Genomic DNA, 16,732 nt, shown 5'->3' on the forward strand with positions numbered 1-16,732 from the left:
ATTTGACCACAATTTGAATGCACACAGGCAGTACAAACACAAGAACGAAAAAGAGATTTTCACTATTTTAGAAATACCCATTCATTGTACTGTATTAACCCAGTGATGACAAATTACTTTAAAGGAACTGTTATCTATTAAGCGTTTACTGCAGGGATAAAACAGATGCCTGGGGAAGACCACAAAATTAAGATTAGTTGGCCTTACAATGATTAAATTACAGCAATAATTTCGCAGTTGGACATAAAAGGAGAACACTTATATGAGTGTTGAATGAGTGTGTTTTTAGGCCTGTGTGACATCACTGTTGCAGGAGGCTGCGTGCTGGAGATGCTGTGCTGTTCAGCCTGATCATGCTGTGAAGAACATTTGGATTCTACAAAACTGGCAGATGGACCACGGATATGGACCACGGGCCTTTTGGATGAGAGCACGCTGGAGTGAATCCATCTTTCTTCCAAACAACAACACAAAGCAGGTGCACAGCGACTGTGTTGGAGGTTACAAATCAGTAGATCAGTGGTTTCCTTCCACTAATCTGCTTTGAAGCAAGAGTGACATAAATTAAGATTTTGCTTCCAAGTCATTTGTTTACAAAATGTCAGAAAATGATTTAATCTGCACATTTCAGAAGCTGGAACCTGTTAATTTTTTTTGTCATTTTGCCTTAAAACACAACTGAAACAAGTAACTGATAGCAGCAGATGACACTTCTGTCCATCGACCAACCCCTTATTAGACTAATAGTTTCAGCTAAAGCGGCTTTAATCAATTATGTAATTATCTGGGTAACATGCTCACAGGACCTCACATGGATGGAGGCAGGTACATGAGGCAGTAAAAGCTGATAGTGTGTTTTCCATATGGAAAGGCAGAGAGAGAGAGAGAGATGATGTTACTGGCATTATAAGTTTGCTCCAAGAGGGGATGGAGGGTTGGATGGAGGAATGAGAGGCTCTAACTGTAGCCCCGAGGCAGTCCATCACTGTCGTCCTCACGTAATACGGCCTGACAGACACACGCTTCCCTCGTACTCCGGCTTTAATGGACTGGCGTGACATCAGCCATCCACAGCACAGGAGGGAAAAACTCCCTCTGCGAGCTGCTGTTCCAGTGCACTCAGGGTAGAGTCGGAGGGGGCTGAATCACGCCGCCGGGTGTCCCTGAATCTGGACCAAACAAGAACAGCACAGGTTCACTGATCAGCCGTCACCGTCTTGGCATGAGGCAGCGTGGCTCTGCTGTCAAACATGATTTAGGATTGATACCTGCGTGTGACAGTGAATTCACGGGAAGGTTTCTGGAAAAGAATATGTAACGTTACACCGACTGCACACAGAGCCATAGCCACAAATATGTAGATACAAACAGTCTGTATATTTTTTCATGCCATTTGTATTTTCTGTAAGTTTCAGTTCATTTTACAGTAATATACACAGTTCAGTTCGGTGCTTAGTCCAGTTTAACTCAAATCAGGGTTGAGCGGAGCTGTTCTTTCAAATTAAAAGGTCTTTTTCATGGTAGCATTTTGACTTGGTATAGGAGGAAAAGCGTGTCACTAATAACATAAACAACGACTCCTTTAAATTCCCAGTAAGCCACGACAGTGAGCCGGTGAGCAGGACCCTGAATCTGAAGCAGCTAAATGGAATCTGGCCTTCATTCATTTATTATTTATACCTGCGTTTCTCCTACTGTGACATCTTATAATGTCTTCAGTTAGAAAGGCCTGTTATCAACAGCTGCCAGTAAACATCCCAACAGAGCAGCTGGGAGTATCATCTGTGCTACAGTCAACGTCCCTCGTCCTCTGGTGGACAAATGCGGGTCCAGCACTACATCCACAGCATGAAGACTTCACGCTTCACCTTCTGCCACACACACACACACACTTCCATTTGCCCAAGGAGCTGTCAGATTAGTCGCGAGGCAACACAGCATGTGTGTACGATAACCAAATGATGGAAGGAGTTATGGCAAAGTGACGAGTTTCTTTGCGAGATGAGGCGCTATCTTTCAACGGGAACGCTGTGATACCGTGTGAGCATGTTCTAGAACTTAATGTTTTACTTGCACACCCATTACGGGCACTCTTTGACAAACAGCCTTTCATTAAACACAAAAGCTTCTCACATTATCTTAGGAGGTGAAAGCATGCAGTTGTTTCTGTAAGCCAGGACCAGCGAGACATGATGTAAACTCTGGGGGTGTTGTGTTGCCTTTGGGACTGATTAATGCTCCCTTTTTTTCAGCACAGCACTACACAGCTTGTGTGCCAGGCGAGGCAACTCCCAGGTGGGCATGTGGGTGAATAGAAAGTAGGGCGTCGCTGAAGGAAGCATAAAATAACAACAGTGGGGGGAAAAAAAAGTCAGCGAGTTTGTTGCAGAACCACAGAAATAATGGATTAAAGGGCCACACCAGTCATTTGGCATAGTTTAGTTGCTTGATTCACTGTAAACAATTATTTTTTTCAAAGTATACTGTGATGTTTTTACCTTTTCTACATGAAAGGAAAAATGGAAAAAAGCAAAGTCGACCATGTCTGATGAAGATCTGTTAGCTTAAAATGTTACTCTATTGAATAAAACTTATTGGGAGCTATTTATGTTTTAGCTGATGTCAAATCTACATGAAGAGATGGAAGTGAACGTCCAACCAAAGGACACTTTCACTATCTGTGAAAGCTGAGACTTCTGATTTCATAAGATTTACGAGCTTCTTAGAAACATAAGAAAAACCCAGACAAAGGCAGCACGTGCGTCACAACACACAGACAGGAGTGACTGTGAAAATGCATAGGAAGACACTTTATTCCTTTAGATGAAAATAAAGACAATAAGACAACTTATCATTTACAAAAAGAAAACCACAACCCTCCGCTGAATTCATCTCATGGGAACTTTACATACAAACTTATCTACACCAAAAAGTCCAACTCACACCACCACCCACAACAGAAAAGGGCTAATCCTCAAGATCATCCAAACTTTCCTCAGAATAACCGCTGTAGGACGGACTGGAGTCCAGGTTGACGCTGCTGTCGGTGTCCACAGAGACCACAGAGCTGAGGCTGCTGTCCACGGACACGACGCTGCTGTCGCTGTCGCTGTCGCTGCTCCTGCTGCTGTCGTCGTCGTGGATCACCATCACCTGTGCAGAGTCAGCAGCTGGGAAACACAGGGAAAGAAAACTTGCCTTTACACACATCTGAAAGAGCAGCATGTTCCCTCTGAGCCGCCTCCAAGTCCTTCATGCGACTCCAAGGGAGGAGATTAACACCAACGATGAGCTAGTTTGTCTCTCAGTACTTTTTGGCTTCCTGACCCTAAAGCAGCTGGAAGTAGCAAATGCTACGCACAAATGAGTAATAAATGTATTTATTGGGGACTATTTTGAGCCGTGGATGAATACGCTGGGCCCTATGATACACCGGGCGGACTTGTGGAATTTCATAATAAAAGCGGGATCAAATGTAAAATGAGGAATATAAAAACACGGTTTTCCTCACAAGAGCCCGTCACTTCAACAAACTCTCCATCTGCAGACGCAAGACACATGTTCACTGAAGACTTTGCGGCGGTAGAGTCAGATATTCTGTTGGAAAAAATGACAAAGCTAAGCGTCTGTTTCTGGTCAAGCTTTGGAAATAAGGAGCAGCGCTGCGTGGCCTCCGTTCAGCCAGCTTACCTGCTGTGTTGGAGCTGCATACGGAGGCTGTCCTGCAGAAGATCAACGTCCCGCTACATCAAATTCACTGATATTCATTAACTTTTCAATGTTTTCTTATCAAAATTGTTGGAATCGCATTCGTCCACCACATGATTAGACACTCTGTCTGGTCACCAAATGTGTTTCAATCGTACAACACAGAACTTAGAGAAAATAAAATGGAAAATTTCATGTGCACACCTTCACTGAGTGTGTATATTAAACTTCAGCGCCCATGGTCACAGTAATGAAGGAACATCCAGAGCAAAGGTTTGGCTCTTTGTTGTGTTTTTGTTTCGGACACCAATAATTGATATTATTTGTTGACAAAAGAAAAATATAAAATATGACCAGTATGATCCCGTAAAAGGAAATCTGGCATCCTTCAGGCTTCCTTCATGGTTCAACATTCGCACTAATCCTCAAAGATGATGATTTTTCTGCTATAACAAACATTAAATCAAAATTTCCCACCATGATCTGCAGATCAAATCAGCAGAGTCAGGACGGGTCAACACGTGCACCATGACCGAGATCAGTCATACTACGCCGCTCGCTGTTCTCGATTAGAAATCATGTTTCACCATTGAGAAAAAAAAAATTGTTTTTTTCCCTTTCCAGAAAAATGTCACAGTATTGCTCAAACATTTCCAAATCTGGCAACCAGATCCTGTTAGTTCCACGATCACGGCTCAGGGCGAGCAAGGGCTGTTATTCTACTGTTTCAGCTCAACGTTGAAAATATAACTTCCCTCAGTATCATATCAGCTGAATCACTGCCCCACGTTTTATTAAATCTACTCCTATGGACTGACATTTGGTTCGTTACATGTTGTTTATGGTTTTCTTCAGTCCCCATGTTTGACCCTGTGATCATTCTGGATTGTTTTTTACGTGACTGTACTTTTATGCGTCTCTGTGAAGCATGCTGTGACTGTAGCTGTGAAGGGTGCTAAGAATCTGTGTTCTAATCCATAACTGTGAATATATTCTCTAAAGGCAGCACATAAATGTTAGTTTTCCAAACTCAGTTTCAGCTCCATCACCCCTCACAGTAGCATTGTCTCATGCTGCTTTTTTTAGTTTTTTTTTATGCAGAATAAAAACATACTCGTCATTTGACTACTTCTAAAATAACACCAAACAACATACAGAAAAGACATGAATCAGCCTCATTGTGCTGCCACCTTGTGTTTGAATTTGTCACTGCGCTCCACACTGCACACCACCCAACCCCACCCCTTCCTCCCTCACCCCACACCTATTCAGCTGAAACAGGCTGAAGCAGGGACTGTAAATACTCTTTAAACACCTTGAAAGCCTCATTTCTGTTGCTGCTTCGGAGCCTCTGAGCAGCGCTGCCCCACCAGCTGAGGGTGGAGGACACTTCAGTGGTTACAGCCGCTGCGAGAGGAGCATTAGTCACTGAGCTCATCCCGACGTGTCAAGGCTCTCCAGCCTTTCCATCTGATGAATGTCGCATTACACACCATTGCCAGTGAGTACACTGTCAGATATTAATGCTATGTGGGCCATCTAAGTGGTAACTTGTGCATGAGTGCGATCCTGCCGCATCTCTGTCACATTCTGTGGTTTGATGTGTGTTCTGCAACTGAAATTTGAGATAACCATGACGTTCATGACAATTGGCAGGAAAACCCCAGCAAACATAACGTCAACACAACTCATGCACGTACGAGTTAAAGTTGAAACAGTGATTGTCTAACTGAGACAATTTTCCAGTGTCTTAGTACAACGAAGCCTAGATTTTTTCAAAATAAAAGCATATGTTGTATCATCTTGGACAGATTTTAGACAAATCACCTTCTTCCCTTTGACATGAGAACTGTAAACCAACCAAACAAACAAACAAAAACCAACTTCCTTTGTCTGACTGTATTAACGATTAACAAACGTCACAAAGAGACTTTCTAACCTGGATAAAAAAGGTGGCGCAGCACGTGAAGAATCTGCAGCACGAACATGCTTCAGTTATCTTGTAATTCATCTTCGAAAAAGGCAGCAGCTGCAGCACAGGTTTGATTTCATGCCTAAATAATTAATTTGAAGTATATCGTGAACTTTCTGCGCTGTCACTCATAGACTGACGTTAGCAGAGCAGCGATCAGCAGTAACAAACAAGACCGGCTGACCAACACACACAGCAGCATTAAACCAACTGAGGTGTAGAAAATAATTTGAATTCGGTTTGTTTCACATCAAATGTGATATTAATGACATTGTGGGTAACGCACCTCTCACCTTTCCTCTCAGTGATGAGCGTCTGGCGCCTCGCCTTCATGTCCAGACTCAGGTTCTCTACCATGCTGTTGATGCAGTTGTCCAGGGCCAGACAGCGGGTCTGGGACTGGATGGGCTGTCGGCAGATGGGACACTCGTCTTTCTTTTTGCGCCACTGCTTGATGCAGTGACAGCAGAAGCTGTGAGCGCAGTTCAGGATGACCGCCTGCACAAGATATCGATGCACATTAAAAAGCTAATTTTGTTTGGCTGCAGAAGAGTTTGTGATTTTGTACCTGCACCTAAATCCTACCTCAATGAAGAGCTCGGAGCAGATGATGCACTGAAGCTCATTCTCCAGAACTTCAGTCACTTGTGTAACTACTTCCTCTTTCTGGGCCCTCGCCTTTTCTTTCTCCTCCTGCAAAAATAAACAGAAGAAATGAATGAAGCTTTGCTGACGCCATGCAAAACTTTGCAAAGAGCATGCTAAAACGACTGAATAAAATGATACCTTTGTCACTTCCAGCTCTTTGTTTTTGGCCAAGAGAATCTCTTCAAAGCCTTGCCGAGAAAGAGCAAGTTCGCCTATGACTTTCTTTTGCTGAGGACGGTGAAAACAAATTAAAATCAACTGACAAATTAAAAAGAAATTTCAAAAATGTTTATGCCTAACAAGCGCACACAAGCAGACAACGTTTGAACATGTTTAGACATCACACTGTGATGCTCAATTTGGTGTATTTGTGGTGTAACAATAAACAAAAGCTCCAGTTTTATGCTTCTTACCTCTTGCAAAGCTTCTACCAGCTGCTTTTTCAAATGCTCCTCTTGTTGCTGTGTTTTCTGTGCCTAAATACATAAAAAGTCCCACTGTCACTACAGAGAGCAGCTTTCTGCAGGATTTTGCTCAACTGAATCAGGCTTTCACCATCTGAATGTACATACACATGCATCAGCATCTGTAGAACCAGGAACGCACTCTCTCTGAAATGACCTGTGATTTGGGTGAACTGGCCCTTTAAATGACCACGAAGCCACTGAAAAACCTCTCACCTCTAGCTGCCTCTTAGTTTCACTGAAGGATTTCTCTAACGTCTCCATCCGGTGCATCTTGGCTCTGAGCGTCTCCAGCTGACCCTGTAGCTCCCTGACCTGCTCCTCTCTCAGCGGGTCAGTCTTCTGGGGCTCCCCCCCCAGCGAGGCCACCCGCCTCTGGGTGTCGTCCACCTGCTCCCTCAGCAGCAGAATGTTCTGGCTGTACCTGCAAACATAAATCAATGACATAAAGTTCAGGGAGATCAAACTTTCTGTTCATAACAAAAGTGGCTGTAATGTAAAGGTATTTTAATATTCTAGTATTTTATAGATTAACTAATTTATGCATCATGAATCATCAATGTACTAAAGAGGCACAAGACAGGCACAAACTGGGGCTTACATCTGCAAGTTGTCCACATCACACAGAGCGCTGGAGCCATCTGAGGGTTCCTGAACTCGTTGGCCGGGTCCAGTTTCCCCTGGCTGGCTGTGACTGAGCCTCTGCTGGCGTTTGACTGGCGACAGAGGGCACGACTTTGCAAACGACTTGTCTGCGGAAGAGCAGCGGTAGAGCTTTGGCTTCGAGGTAGACGGCTCAACATCTTCCACGTTCAGCTTCCTCTTGGGCTTCTTGGAAACATGGGCTGCTTTGGCACCCTCTCCCTGTCCTTTTGCCAAGTGGAGTTTAATGTCTTTGAAGGGCCGCTGGATGAGGATGTAGTCAAACTCCACTTTGGTTCCAATCACAGGAACCCCAAGCTGTATGGAGTCTCCGAGCCTCAGCTGATGGGCCTCTTCAGGAGGAATGCGGTTTCCATTCACCCACACGCCGTTGAGACTCTGAGGAAAACACCGTCTTTGTCACTTCAATATGACATTAATAGACAAAGAAAATCAAGAACATACACTGTAGACAACAAGATAAAACATTGATTTTATTGGGTGCTAAATGTTCAATATCCTGAGAAAGAAGCCTCCCTTTCATCTCAGAGCACAGAAATGTTCATTATCAGTTAGACGAGCAGTCAGAGCGCAGTGTGACACGTACTGAAAGCTGACAGAGCAGCAGACCGATGGCTGACATCAGTCATGTAATTTTAACACATCTGTGATGTATCTGGTGTCTGGTATACTTTGAGGAGTCGGCAGATGTTCAGACATGCTGATGTTACTGCTATGCAGAATCACAGGGATTCTTTCATTTGTCTTGCCTTTATATTGTTTTATATCTCCATATCAGATCTCCTGATGTGCTTATTGGACATTATATGTATTTATTTTCATATGAAAATCCACTGGACATTAACCATAATAGAGAAAAGTCATTGTGGAGCTAAACAGAAGCCTGACTACCTTCTTGTCTGTCACTGTCCACTGGCCATCTTCCCTTTGTTTGAACGCACAGTGCAGTCTGGAGATCATCAGAGGACAACTTGGAGAGAGCAGCTGGTAGGTAACATCCATACCACGTCCAATGGTGATCTGGACAGTTCAGAGACAAACATGTCAAAGTTAGCTAGCTATATCCACTGAGCACCTCCTTTAGCTCATGAAAACATACGGATACTATCCAATAAAGACAAGCTAAAGAAAACCAAACAAACCAAACATAAATGCAGAATATGTTTTGCAGGAAACATTTGAATCTACCGTAAACTTGAGCAACTTTTAGGGTTAATATAAGTTAAGGCCAATTTAGCTAGTTTAGCTAGTATTAGCAAACTGCACCTCAGTGTTTTCGAACAACCGGAGCCAGTCTGACTTTTTTCCGACTCTCATCAAACATAAGACCTCTGAGTCATCCTCCTCAGCCGCAGACGAATCCGCCGTGACTGTCTCCATCTTATCTCATTCTGTCAGCGGCGAAATACGACCTGAAACACATCATTAGCTGTGTTGCTCTTGTGTTCGTTTGTAGCTAGCGCAGTGAGCAACGTCAAGATGGACACGGACAGGGCAAAACCGGAAATCTTTTGCCTTTTCAAAATAAAGGACGAGTGAACAGGATCATTTGCTCCGCTGCCATTAAAAGCGTCATGTTTTTAATAATTTTTACATTTATCTTATTAACACTTAATTCCACTGCCACGCAATCCCATTGTAGTAAAGACATGTTCCGAATAAGACTTTTATTTAATTTTGAATTAATTTTCTTGTCATGAAATCATCTTTACTTATTAATAAAACAAATACATGAGAAATATTCCAAACACAGCGGTGGAACCTGCTATCGATCTCAGTCTCTGTCCTTTGAACTCATGAATTTACACTAGAAAACAATTAAATCTAGTTCGTTAATGTTTAATAACCTAATTAATAATTGACAAGTTGGGAAGGTGTAAAATACAAAGTATACATGTAAATCATTTATAGCTTAAATTTATATATAAATCAAAAACAAACAAAAACAAAGAAAAGAAGAAATATCACATTATAAAAGTACTCCAAACGTCCTGCTTTTGTGTTTTTATCAAAATACTGGCAATAAAATGCACTTGTAAGAATAAAATGTAAAACATGCATGATATTGTATAAGCTGATTACATGTTTTGTTTTAGGAAAATCCAAATCTAAAAAAGAGTAACTAGTATTTTTAAATACGTTTTTAAAATAAATGCAGTTCAGTAAAAAAGTGCAACATTTTCCTCTGAAATTAAGTGTATATAAATACTCAAGTAAAGTAGGCCTACTGTACCTGTACCTGTACCTGAGCAGAATACTTAGTAAATGTAACACTTCCCACCACTGATATTAAATACATTTTATTATTTTAATTCTTTTGTATAACCAGTTAAACTTCTTCCATCATTACTCCTCTCTTCCACACATCATGTAAACTGCAATCAATTCACACGGTGATTAATTTAAAAAAAAAAAAAAAAAAAAAAAAAAAAAAAAAAACTGACTACACCTTCAAATTAAACACCGCTTTTATTCCGCTGCGGTGTTTCACCGCCACCAACGCGTTCACAGCACAGACATCCTGCTCGGCCGTGCGACCCCGCGTCCCAAAACGCGCGCACCCCGAGCTCCAGGCGGGACTTCCTCTCTGTCGCGGATGTGATATGAGGGTGAGCAGGCAGAAAGGGCTTGGTCGGGGTGTCACTGGTCTGTCTGTGCGCCTCTGGACAGCAGATAACCGGGCTGACGACGCCGCCGCCGCCGCTGCCGCTGCCTCGTAGATGAACCTCCTCCCCGGCTATGCTGCCCTGAGAGCGCCGCGAGTATCCGCCCCGCCAAAATGTCTGATGTCCACAAGACTGTCCAGAAATGGCACGCCAGTTTTAAGAAAGGCACAGACTTTGACTCGTGGGGACAATTAGTGGAGGCTATAGATGAGTACCAAATGTAAGTTGCATTCAACATGTGTGTCCTCTCCACACAGCTGGTCTGTCCTGAGCGCCGCATGCGTCTTTTCCTCCTCTGCTTTCTCAACCCATCTGTCCCGAAGTCTGCAGGGAGGCAGCAGCCCGTGCGAGACAGCGGCTGCACGGTGCTTCACCAGAAGTTCAAGCCTCCGAGCTGTCAGTCAGCTCTGGCAGCAGTAAACAAACCCTACCCATCCATGACGTGATGTGGCAGCGGTTGCGGAGGGATCAGGGTCGCTGTGTGTGCATGTTGCATCCCACCTTCATCCACTCCCAGCCCGGGTGGAGCGGAGAGTCCTCTCCTAAGCCTTGTCATGGAAAGTCATCCCGAGCTGCGTGCTTCATTATGTGTCATGCAGTGCAGAAACGGGCCAATATTCCTCAGAGTATTGGGAAATAGTCAGCCACACCCTCTCATTGTTAAGGGTGGGTTTCCATCTGCGTTGTGAGCCGCGTTTCCTGCTTTCAGACAGTATCAGCGTCTCCGCACATTCCTGAAGACGGGATCTGCTTTGTCAGCTAATTGATGTTTTATCTGAAATTGCACAAATAATGCAAAATCCACATCCCGGCGTTTTCTTTTCTTGGCCGCGAGGGGGCGCACGCATGCACAGCTCAGCCTCCTTAACGTTGCAAGTTTTTGCTGCAGAGCATTAACGCGCGCCTGTGTTGTTATTTAGTCTAGCGAGACAGCTGCAGAAGGAGGTCCAGGCGAGCACTTCTTCAGACTTCACAGAGGAGCAGAAGGTAATCATTACATCCCTCCTTAACCCCTGCACAGAAAAGTTAAGCATCCTGCATAAACTAATGTGTTTTTTCCTTTTTTTTTTTTTTCCCCCAAGAAAACTTTAGGAAAGATTGCAACATGCCTGGAAATGAGAAGTGCCAGTTTGCAGGTTTGTGTTGTTTTTCTGTTTTTTTTTTTTTGAGCGTGTGTGAAATTTTAAACACAACAGTTTGACCAGCGGGCTTTACAGAAAGATGAAAATTACAGCTAGAAACACTGATTATTATTATTATTATAATTATCATAAGTAGAACAGTGAAGTCATGAGTCCAAACCCACAAAAAAGGTGTTTTTACACCATGTTGCAGAAATCCTGTCCAGCGCACCAGACTCCATTCAAATTTTTAGCTATTTAGCGTTCATCAACCACATTGATAAAGGTGAGGTTTTTTTGAAATTGTGATGGATTTGTATTGAAGCTGACACTGTTATACACTTCCCTCTGTGTGTATCAAAGCTTGATCTAATAATTATTATCATTATTATTTTCATTTAACTGTTAAGTTACATTTTTTTTTTGTCCATTTTATGTCCCAATTAATGGTTTAGATGCTGGTTCTCAGCCTTAAACACACTGCTGTAAATGTAACTGTTGGAGAAAAACTTTTGTTGAAATTATAATTAATATTATTATTTTGCTACAAACAGACAAATTCCAAATATAAACAAAGTACAAAAAATATCAGAATCCACCTAAAACTCATGTTCACTTCCTGTGGCTCAAACTGTCTCCTCTCCGGACAGAGAGATTCTTATTGTTATTAAACTCTCAGGACGTTTGGTTGCTTTGACTGTCTCGTCTCTTTTCTCTCTCGGTCTCTCCTCAGTGCACGCAGTCAAAGGAGGACTTCAAGTTAGAAGAACTGAAGAAACTGGAAACCAGTAAGTGTCCTGACTGGGACTTAAGCGTCTCCTTGTTAATCCTGCCATCATGACTTGGTGTTCAGAACTTTCTCCTTTTCCCAACAGTAATTCAAAACATACTGACCTTCAACAAAGAATTTCCCTTTGATGTCCAGCCAGTGCCCTTAAGGTAAACACCCACCTGTAAATATTCAGTTTGTCCTGCTGGAGCACTGAAGTTTATTCATTAACTTAAGATCAGCGTGACAAAATAATCTCAACCCAAAGTCCTCTTACCCGCTAACCAGAGCTTTCAGAAAAATAACTATTAAACAGATAATAAAATAATGAATAATGAATCCACATTCACACCTGGTGACACCTGCTCCAGCTCCACTGGCTGATGAAAACCACTCAGTGTCTTTTGAGATTATCTTTTACATATTTCACCGTTTTCACTCTGTCAGGAAAATCCTGGCTCCGGGTGAGGAGGAGAACCTGGAGCTGGAGGAGGAGGAGGATGCTGCAGCAGGAGGAGGTTCTACGGAGGCTTTCCCCCCGCGAGCCCCTGGTACCGTGCCGCCGCCCGTAACTGTCAGTCAAACGCGCCCACAGTTTGGGACGTTTGATTCGTTGTGCCATGTTGTCCTGTTTCTGGAGGGCTGTTTGACCGTGTGTCTTTTTGTTCCCTCTGTCGGTGCTGTGCATGGCTTCATCGCTCATTCCCGCCTGCTTCATTTGCAGCTTCGCAAGGTACGGCTTTATCGACGGCTGAGTTTGTTCTCTGCTGCAGGACAGACGTGTCTTTTTTTTTTGTTTTTTTTTTTCTATCACAGTCTTTCAGGGGAGATAAATTGTGCAGATACATTACAGAGTCAGCCTCTGTTCCACCAGCTTTGGCCAAACAATAGACTTTTTCCACTGTAAATTTCTGTTATTGATCTTTCTGACAAGCAGAAACATGAAGTTTAATATGCCTGAAAGTGAATAAAACTTTTCTTGGTCCGAACTATTACTGTGCAGATTTTTATAATAGTTATTTTTTGTTTTAAAATGCTGTTTCTGCAGTTGTTCCTACATTCAGACGCCTATTTCCAAGGTCAACGATGAACCTTGAAACTGACTGTCATTCTGTGAGCTGTCCAGTGCTACGACCCCCTGAGGTTTACGGCTTTTTGACACCACAGAAGAAGCCAGTTTAGCTTAAAGCTGAGATGCATTGAGAGCTGAAAGCCAGCGCAGCTTCAAATCACAGTTTTAATTTTTAATATTTAAGCGGTTATGTAACACTGAAGCCTGGCATCTGATGGCGACATGCTGCCGAAAATCGTTGCCTGCTATTGGCTAATCTCTGGTCCTGGATGCTGTCATCACACCATCGTTATGGTAACCGTTCATGTCTGTAACCTTTGTCCTCTACAGGTACCTTGTTGCCGCGGTTACCCTCAGAGCCCGGGATGTCCCTGCTTACAATAAAGATCGATAAAATTGGTTTGAAGGATGCGGGGCAATGCATCGACCCCTACATGACCATCAGTGTCAAAGGTAACGATCACATCGCTCGAGCCGTCTCAGGTATGTGTTGTCCTGCTTTAAGTGGACGGTGAGGTGAGGTGGACCTTTTCCTCACAGAGTTTCTTACCGCTGTATGAAATGTCCGCGTGATCGGTGTCCCTCCGCCTGCAGATCTGAACGGTGTGGACTTGAACCCAGTGCAGGACACCCCCGTGGCCACCAGGAAGGAGGACACCTACATTCACTTCAGTGTGGACGTGGAGATCCAGAGACATGTGGAGAAATTACCAAAAGGTAACACCTGTCAGTTCATCCAGAGCAGCTTAGATTAAATAAAACAGTGCAATAATGTTAAATTCTTACATCACAAACAGAATTTAAAGGATAATTCTGCCTTTATTTCTTATAGTCAGTAGATCATGAAAGGACCTTCAGACGGTCATATGAACTGGTGAAGTAATTATTTTGCCTCAAAACTCTGTTGTTCTTCCAGGAGCAGCTATCTTCTTTGAATTCAAGCACTACAAACCCAAGAAGAGGTTCACCAGCACAAAATGTTTTGCCTTCATGGAAATGGACGAGATCAAACCGGGCCCCATCGTGATCGAACTGTGAGTCGGCCGACGTTTTTCTCTAAATGATCTGAACGATTCTGTCTGTTGAGGCGTGGAGAACACACTGAACCTTCTTGAATTTCAGGTACAAGAAGCCCACAGACTTCAAGAGGAAGAAACTGCAGCTTCTCACAAAGAAGCAGCTCTATCTCCATCTTCATCAGACGTTACACAAGGACAGCTAAGCCTTGAACTTTGAACCACCTCTTTGATCGCTCTCGTCATCCACATCCAGCGAAACGCCACCTCATCACATCCAGCAATACTGAATCAAGGCTGTAGTCATGCCCCCCCCCATGAGTGTATGAAGAAAAGGCCAGCAGGGTTGTGTTACAACAGCTGAACCACCTCATCTCCAGTCTTCCTCACTTCACTGATTCTTTGGAAACGTCACTGAAGGTGCTTAATTTGAGTCTTAACAGAATGTGACTGGCTGTGGTCTGTTCGTGCTGTCGGACTTCGGACTCTCCGGTTAAATTTAGCAAAACATTAAAAGCAGCCAGCAGCTGCCAAACTCTGCGGACTTCACGGGAGAGTTTGCCAAAGCGTTCTGTGAATAAATGACACGCGGACAGCAGCACCGTGTCCATCAGGCCAGGAAAAGTCCCCAAATCCTGTCAGAGGCCAGGATGATGCAGGAAGTTTGGACTGCGCCACAATTAGAGACTTTCATGGTGTTTAATTATTATCAATGAAATCAGTTCATTAAAAAAAAAAGGCTGTTACAAACTGGTTAATTACATTTGCAAAGTAAAATGGGAATTAAAAAGCCCAAAATTCATCAATTAACATTCAGGCTGCTTATATGATTAATAATTGAATGACAGAGTATTAAATCAAACTCTATGTTAATCTGTTTACTAATGTGTCCGCCTGTCATGAAACAAACCCTCTCACAGTGTGTTTGTTTTCTACTTTAACATTTACCCTTTCCATTTTGTGATCTCTAAAACATTAACCTGCATTAACTGGTGTTTTTTTCGGCCACTTGGGGGCAGCAGATAAAATCTTTGAGCACAAAACTGACATATCACCGCCTTCCTGTTTGCACATCCAGCAACGGTAGAAATGATTGTGTCCATCTGATGAATGTACGTCCTCTTTGGTCTCTGTTTTGGTCTCCACCAGCGTCTGAGCTGCAGCTGTGTGATCATTCTCTGCGGGCTTGTCTTCATGAGCTCCACCTCTCACAGTACAGGCTGTCTACTGACTCGTTAATATAGAAATACTGATTATTGCAGCTTTCATTTAAAGGCTCAGACACTCTGATTGGCCAGCTGTTGTATGTTGGCAGGAGTCTAACCAATCAGAGCTCTCTGTGCTGCTCCGTGGGTTGGGTATCTTTTTAACGTTTAGTTGGCACACTGCTGACAAATCTTTAAATGATGGCGATCATAAAATGGAAATTGTAAATTGATCGTAATATTAAACACTAAAAAAGCCCGCAGTTGTCCTGGTGGCGCACCGTAATACTCACAGACAATATTCAGTTCAGCAGTGGCATTTATAATGTTAAATGGTGCAATTTTTTGTTAAACATACAGTTGATTTACAATTTTTTATTGTCTTTGTCAGAATATTTCAAGTTTGATTTAAGGGCCAAGATTTCTATACTTAATCAAATGCTTGTTTCAGGCCAGATTCAATGAGGTTATGGACCAGTCACGATTAAATGTCCCCCAGTCCTCACATGAAAGCCAGTGTTCATGCTTCACTTTGTCTTAAATGTGGTTCATAAATGCATGAAGCAGTTTTCATGCTGTGGATGTGCATCCCGTGTTCAGTGTGAGCATTTGGCCCCGATGTGTGTGGTTTTTTTTTTTTAAGCCAGTAGAAATTCAGCGTTCAGGTTGGACGTTTATCACCTGCCAGCACGTTTTTTTTTTGTTTTTAAACCAGGTGTTACTTTGCAGATCAGATGTTCTGTGTCTACAGTACATGGGACTAATGCATCTTCTCTGGCAGGTAAAGGACACGAACTGTGCTCTTGGACTGACTTTTTAACAATCGTCTTTCTCTTAAATTGCGATTCAGACGAAGCCCGCGACTTTTATTTTGAAATTTCACGTCACCCTGTTATAAAGGGCTTTTTTAAAAAAAAAAAAAAAGTTGCATGTGAGTTTATGTTTCAGCTCCCACTTTGCAGATGTTCTCCTCCACTAAAACATCTACATTGTAATATTTGATTTTAGATTTTATTTTTGTAATGTCACAATATTCAGGACTGTAAATTAACTAAGATACACGAACTGATGACCATGCGGTAACTGTGTGTGTGTGAGGCGCTACGCCGCGGTAGGACTGAGACCTGTGGAGTGTTTTCGTTGTGTGGACAGACTGAGGGGAGTTGTATCGAACATTTACAATGCTTTTAATTTCTAATAAACTACAAATGAAGCAGTTTGGTGTTTCATTTCACCCGGAGCGTCACACAGTGAACACTGTTCACAGGCTGATTTTTGTTTTTCATGCGCTGGAAAAGGTGTTTCAAGTTATTGAATTCCTCAATTCATTTCTTTAAATAAATAAATAAATAAAGTTCATCAGCAGGCCAGGCGATTTCTTTAGGTCTATGAAACCTGTTACATTTCCATCGGTTACACTAGTGTAAG

At 42.8% G+C, this 16,732-nt stretch overlaps 2 protein-coding genes across 4 annotated transcripts; one reads left to right on the top strand and one right to left on the bottom strand.

Annotated features, from left to right (window-relative positions):
* Positions 1-1,385: 1,385 nt before the first annotated feature.
* Positions 1,386-8,952, bottom strand: rnf8 (ring finger protein 8, E3 ubiquitin protein ligase). Of its 2 annotated transcripts, none has more exons than XM_076756142.1 (9): positions 8,722-8,952; positions 8,347-8,475; positions 7,394-7,833; positions 7,009-7,216; positions 6,742-6,804; positions 6,467-6,556; positions 6,266-6,373; positions 5,967-6,178; positions 1,386-3,170 (listed from the first exon to the last, which is right to left on the bottom strand). In XM_076756142.1, the coding sequence occupies exons 1-9, from the start codon at positions 8,833-8,835 to the stop codon at positions 3,164-3,166; spliced, it is 1,371 nt and encodes a 456-aa protein (XP_076612257.1). In that variant the 5' UTR covers positions 8,836-8,952; the 3' UTR covers positions 1,386-3,163. The 2 variants fall into 2 exon arrangements, with proteins under 2 accessions (XP_076612257.1, XP_076612256.1); XM_076756141.1 differs by having other exon boundaries at positions 1,497-3,170; positions 5,974-6,178.
* Positions 8,953-10,044: 1,092 nt separating this feature from the next.
* On the top strand, positions 10,045-16,521 carry aida (axin interactor, dorsalization associated). Of its 2 annotated transcripts, XM_076756148.1 has the most exons (11): positions 10,045-10,341; positions 11,042-11,108; positions 11,204-11,257; positions 11,976-12,030; positions 12,118-12,181; positions 12,459-12,562; positions 12,736-12,744; positions 13,414-13,536; positions 13,678-13,800; positions 14,000-14,117; positions 14,206-16,521. In XM_076756148.1, exons 1-11 carry the CDS (start codon positions 10,235-10,237, stop codon positions 14,303-14,305), a joined length of 924 nt encoding a protein of 307 aa, XP_076612263.1. In that variant the 5' UTR covers positions 10,045-10,234; the 3' UTR covers positions 14,306-16,521. The 2 variants fall into 2 exon arrangements, with proteins under 2 accessions (XP_076612263.1, XP_076612264.1); XM_076756149.1 differs by lacking the exon at positions 12,736-12,744.
* Positions 16,522-16,732: the final 211 nt, after the last annotated feature.

The sequence above is a fragment of the Chaetodon auriga genome, chromosome 18, assembly GCF_051107435.1.
Source record: "Chaetodon auriga isolate fChaAug3 chromosome 18, fChaAug3.hap1, whole genome shotgun sequence".
NCBI classification, from domain to species: domain Eukaryota; kingdom Metazoa; phylum Chordata; class Actinopteri; order Chaetodontiformes; family Chaetodontidae; genus Chaetodon; species Chaetodon auriga.

What these genes read in the sequence shown, in the direction of transcription:
- rnf8 (XM_076756141.1), bottom strand. Translation starts at nt 8,835, where the DNA reads ATGGAGACAGTCACGGCGGATTCGTCTGCGGCTGAGGAGGATGACTCA. An exon ending in GCTCCGAGCTCTTCATTGAG is followed by an intron (nt 6,179 to 6,265) that starts GTAGGATTTAGG and finishes TATCTTGTGCAG; the next exon opens with GCGGTCATCCTGAACTGCGC. An exon ending in GCTCATCACTGAGAGGAAAG is followed by an intron (nt 3,171 to 5,973) that starts GTGAGAGGTGCG and finishes TGTGTTTCCCAG; the next exon opens with CTGCTGACTCTGCACAGGTG.
- aida (XM_076756148.1), top strand. Translation starts at nt 10,235, where the DNA reads ATGTCTGATGTCCACAAGACTGTCCAGAAATGGCACGCCAGTTTTAAG. An exon ending in TGAGAAGTGCCAGTTTGCAG is followed by an intron (nt 11,258 to 11,975) that starts GTTTGTGTTGTT and finishes GTCTCTCCTCAG; the next exon opens with TGCACGCAGTCAAAGGAGGA. An exon ending in CATGACCATCAGTGTCAAAG is followed by an intron (nt 13,537 to 13,677) that starts GTAACGATCACA and finishes CTCCGCCTGCAG; the next exon opens with ATCTGAACGGTGTGGACTTG.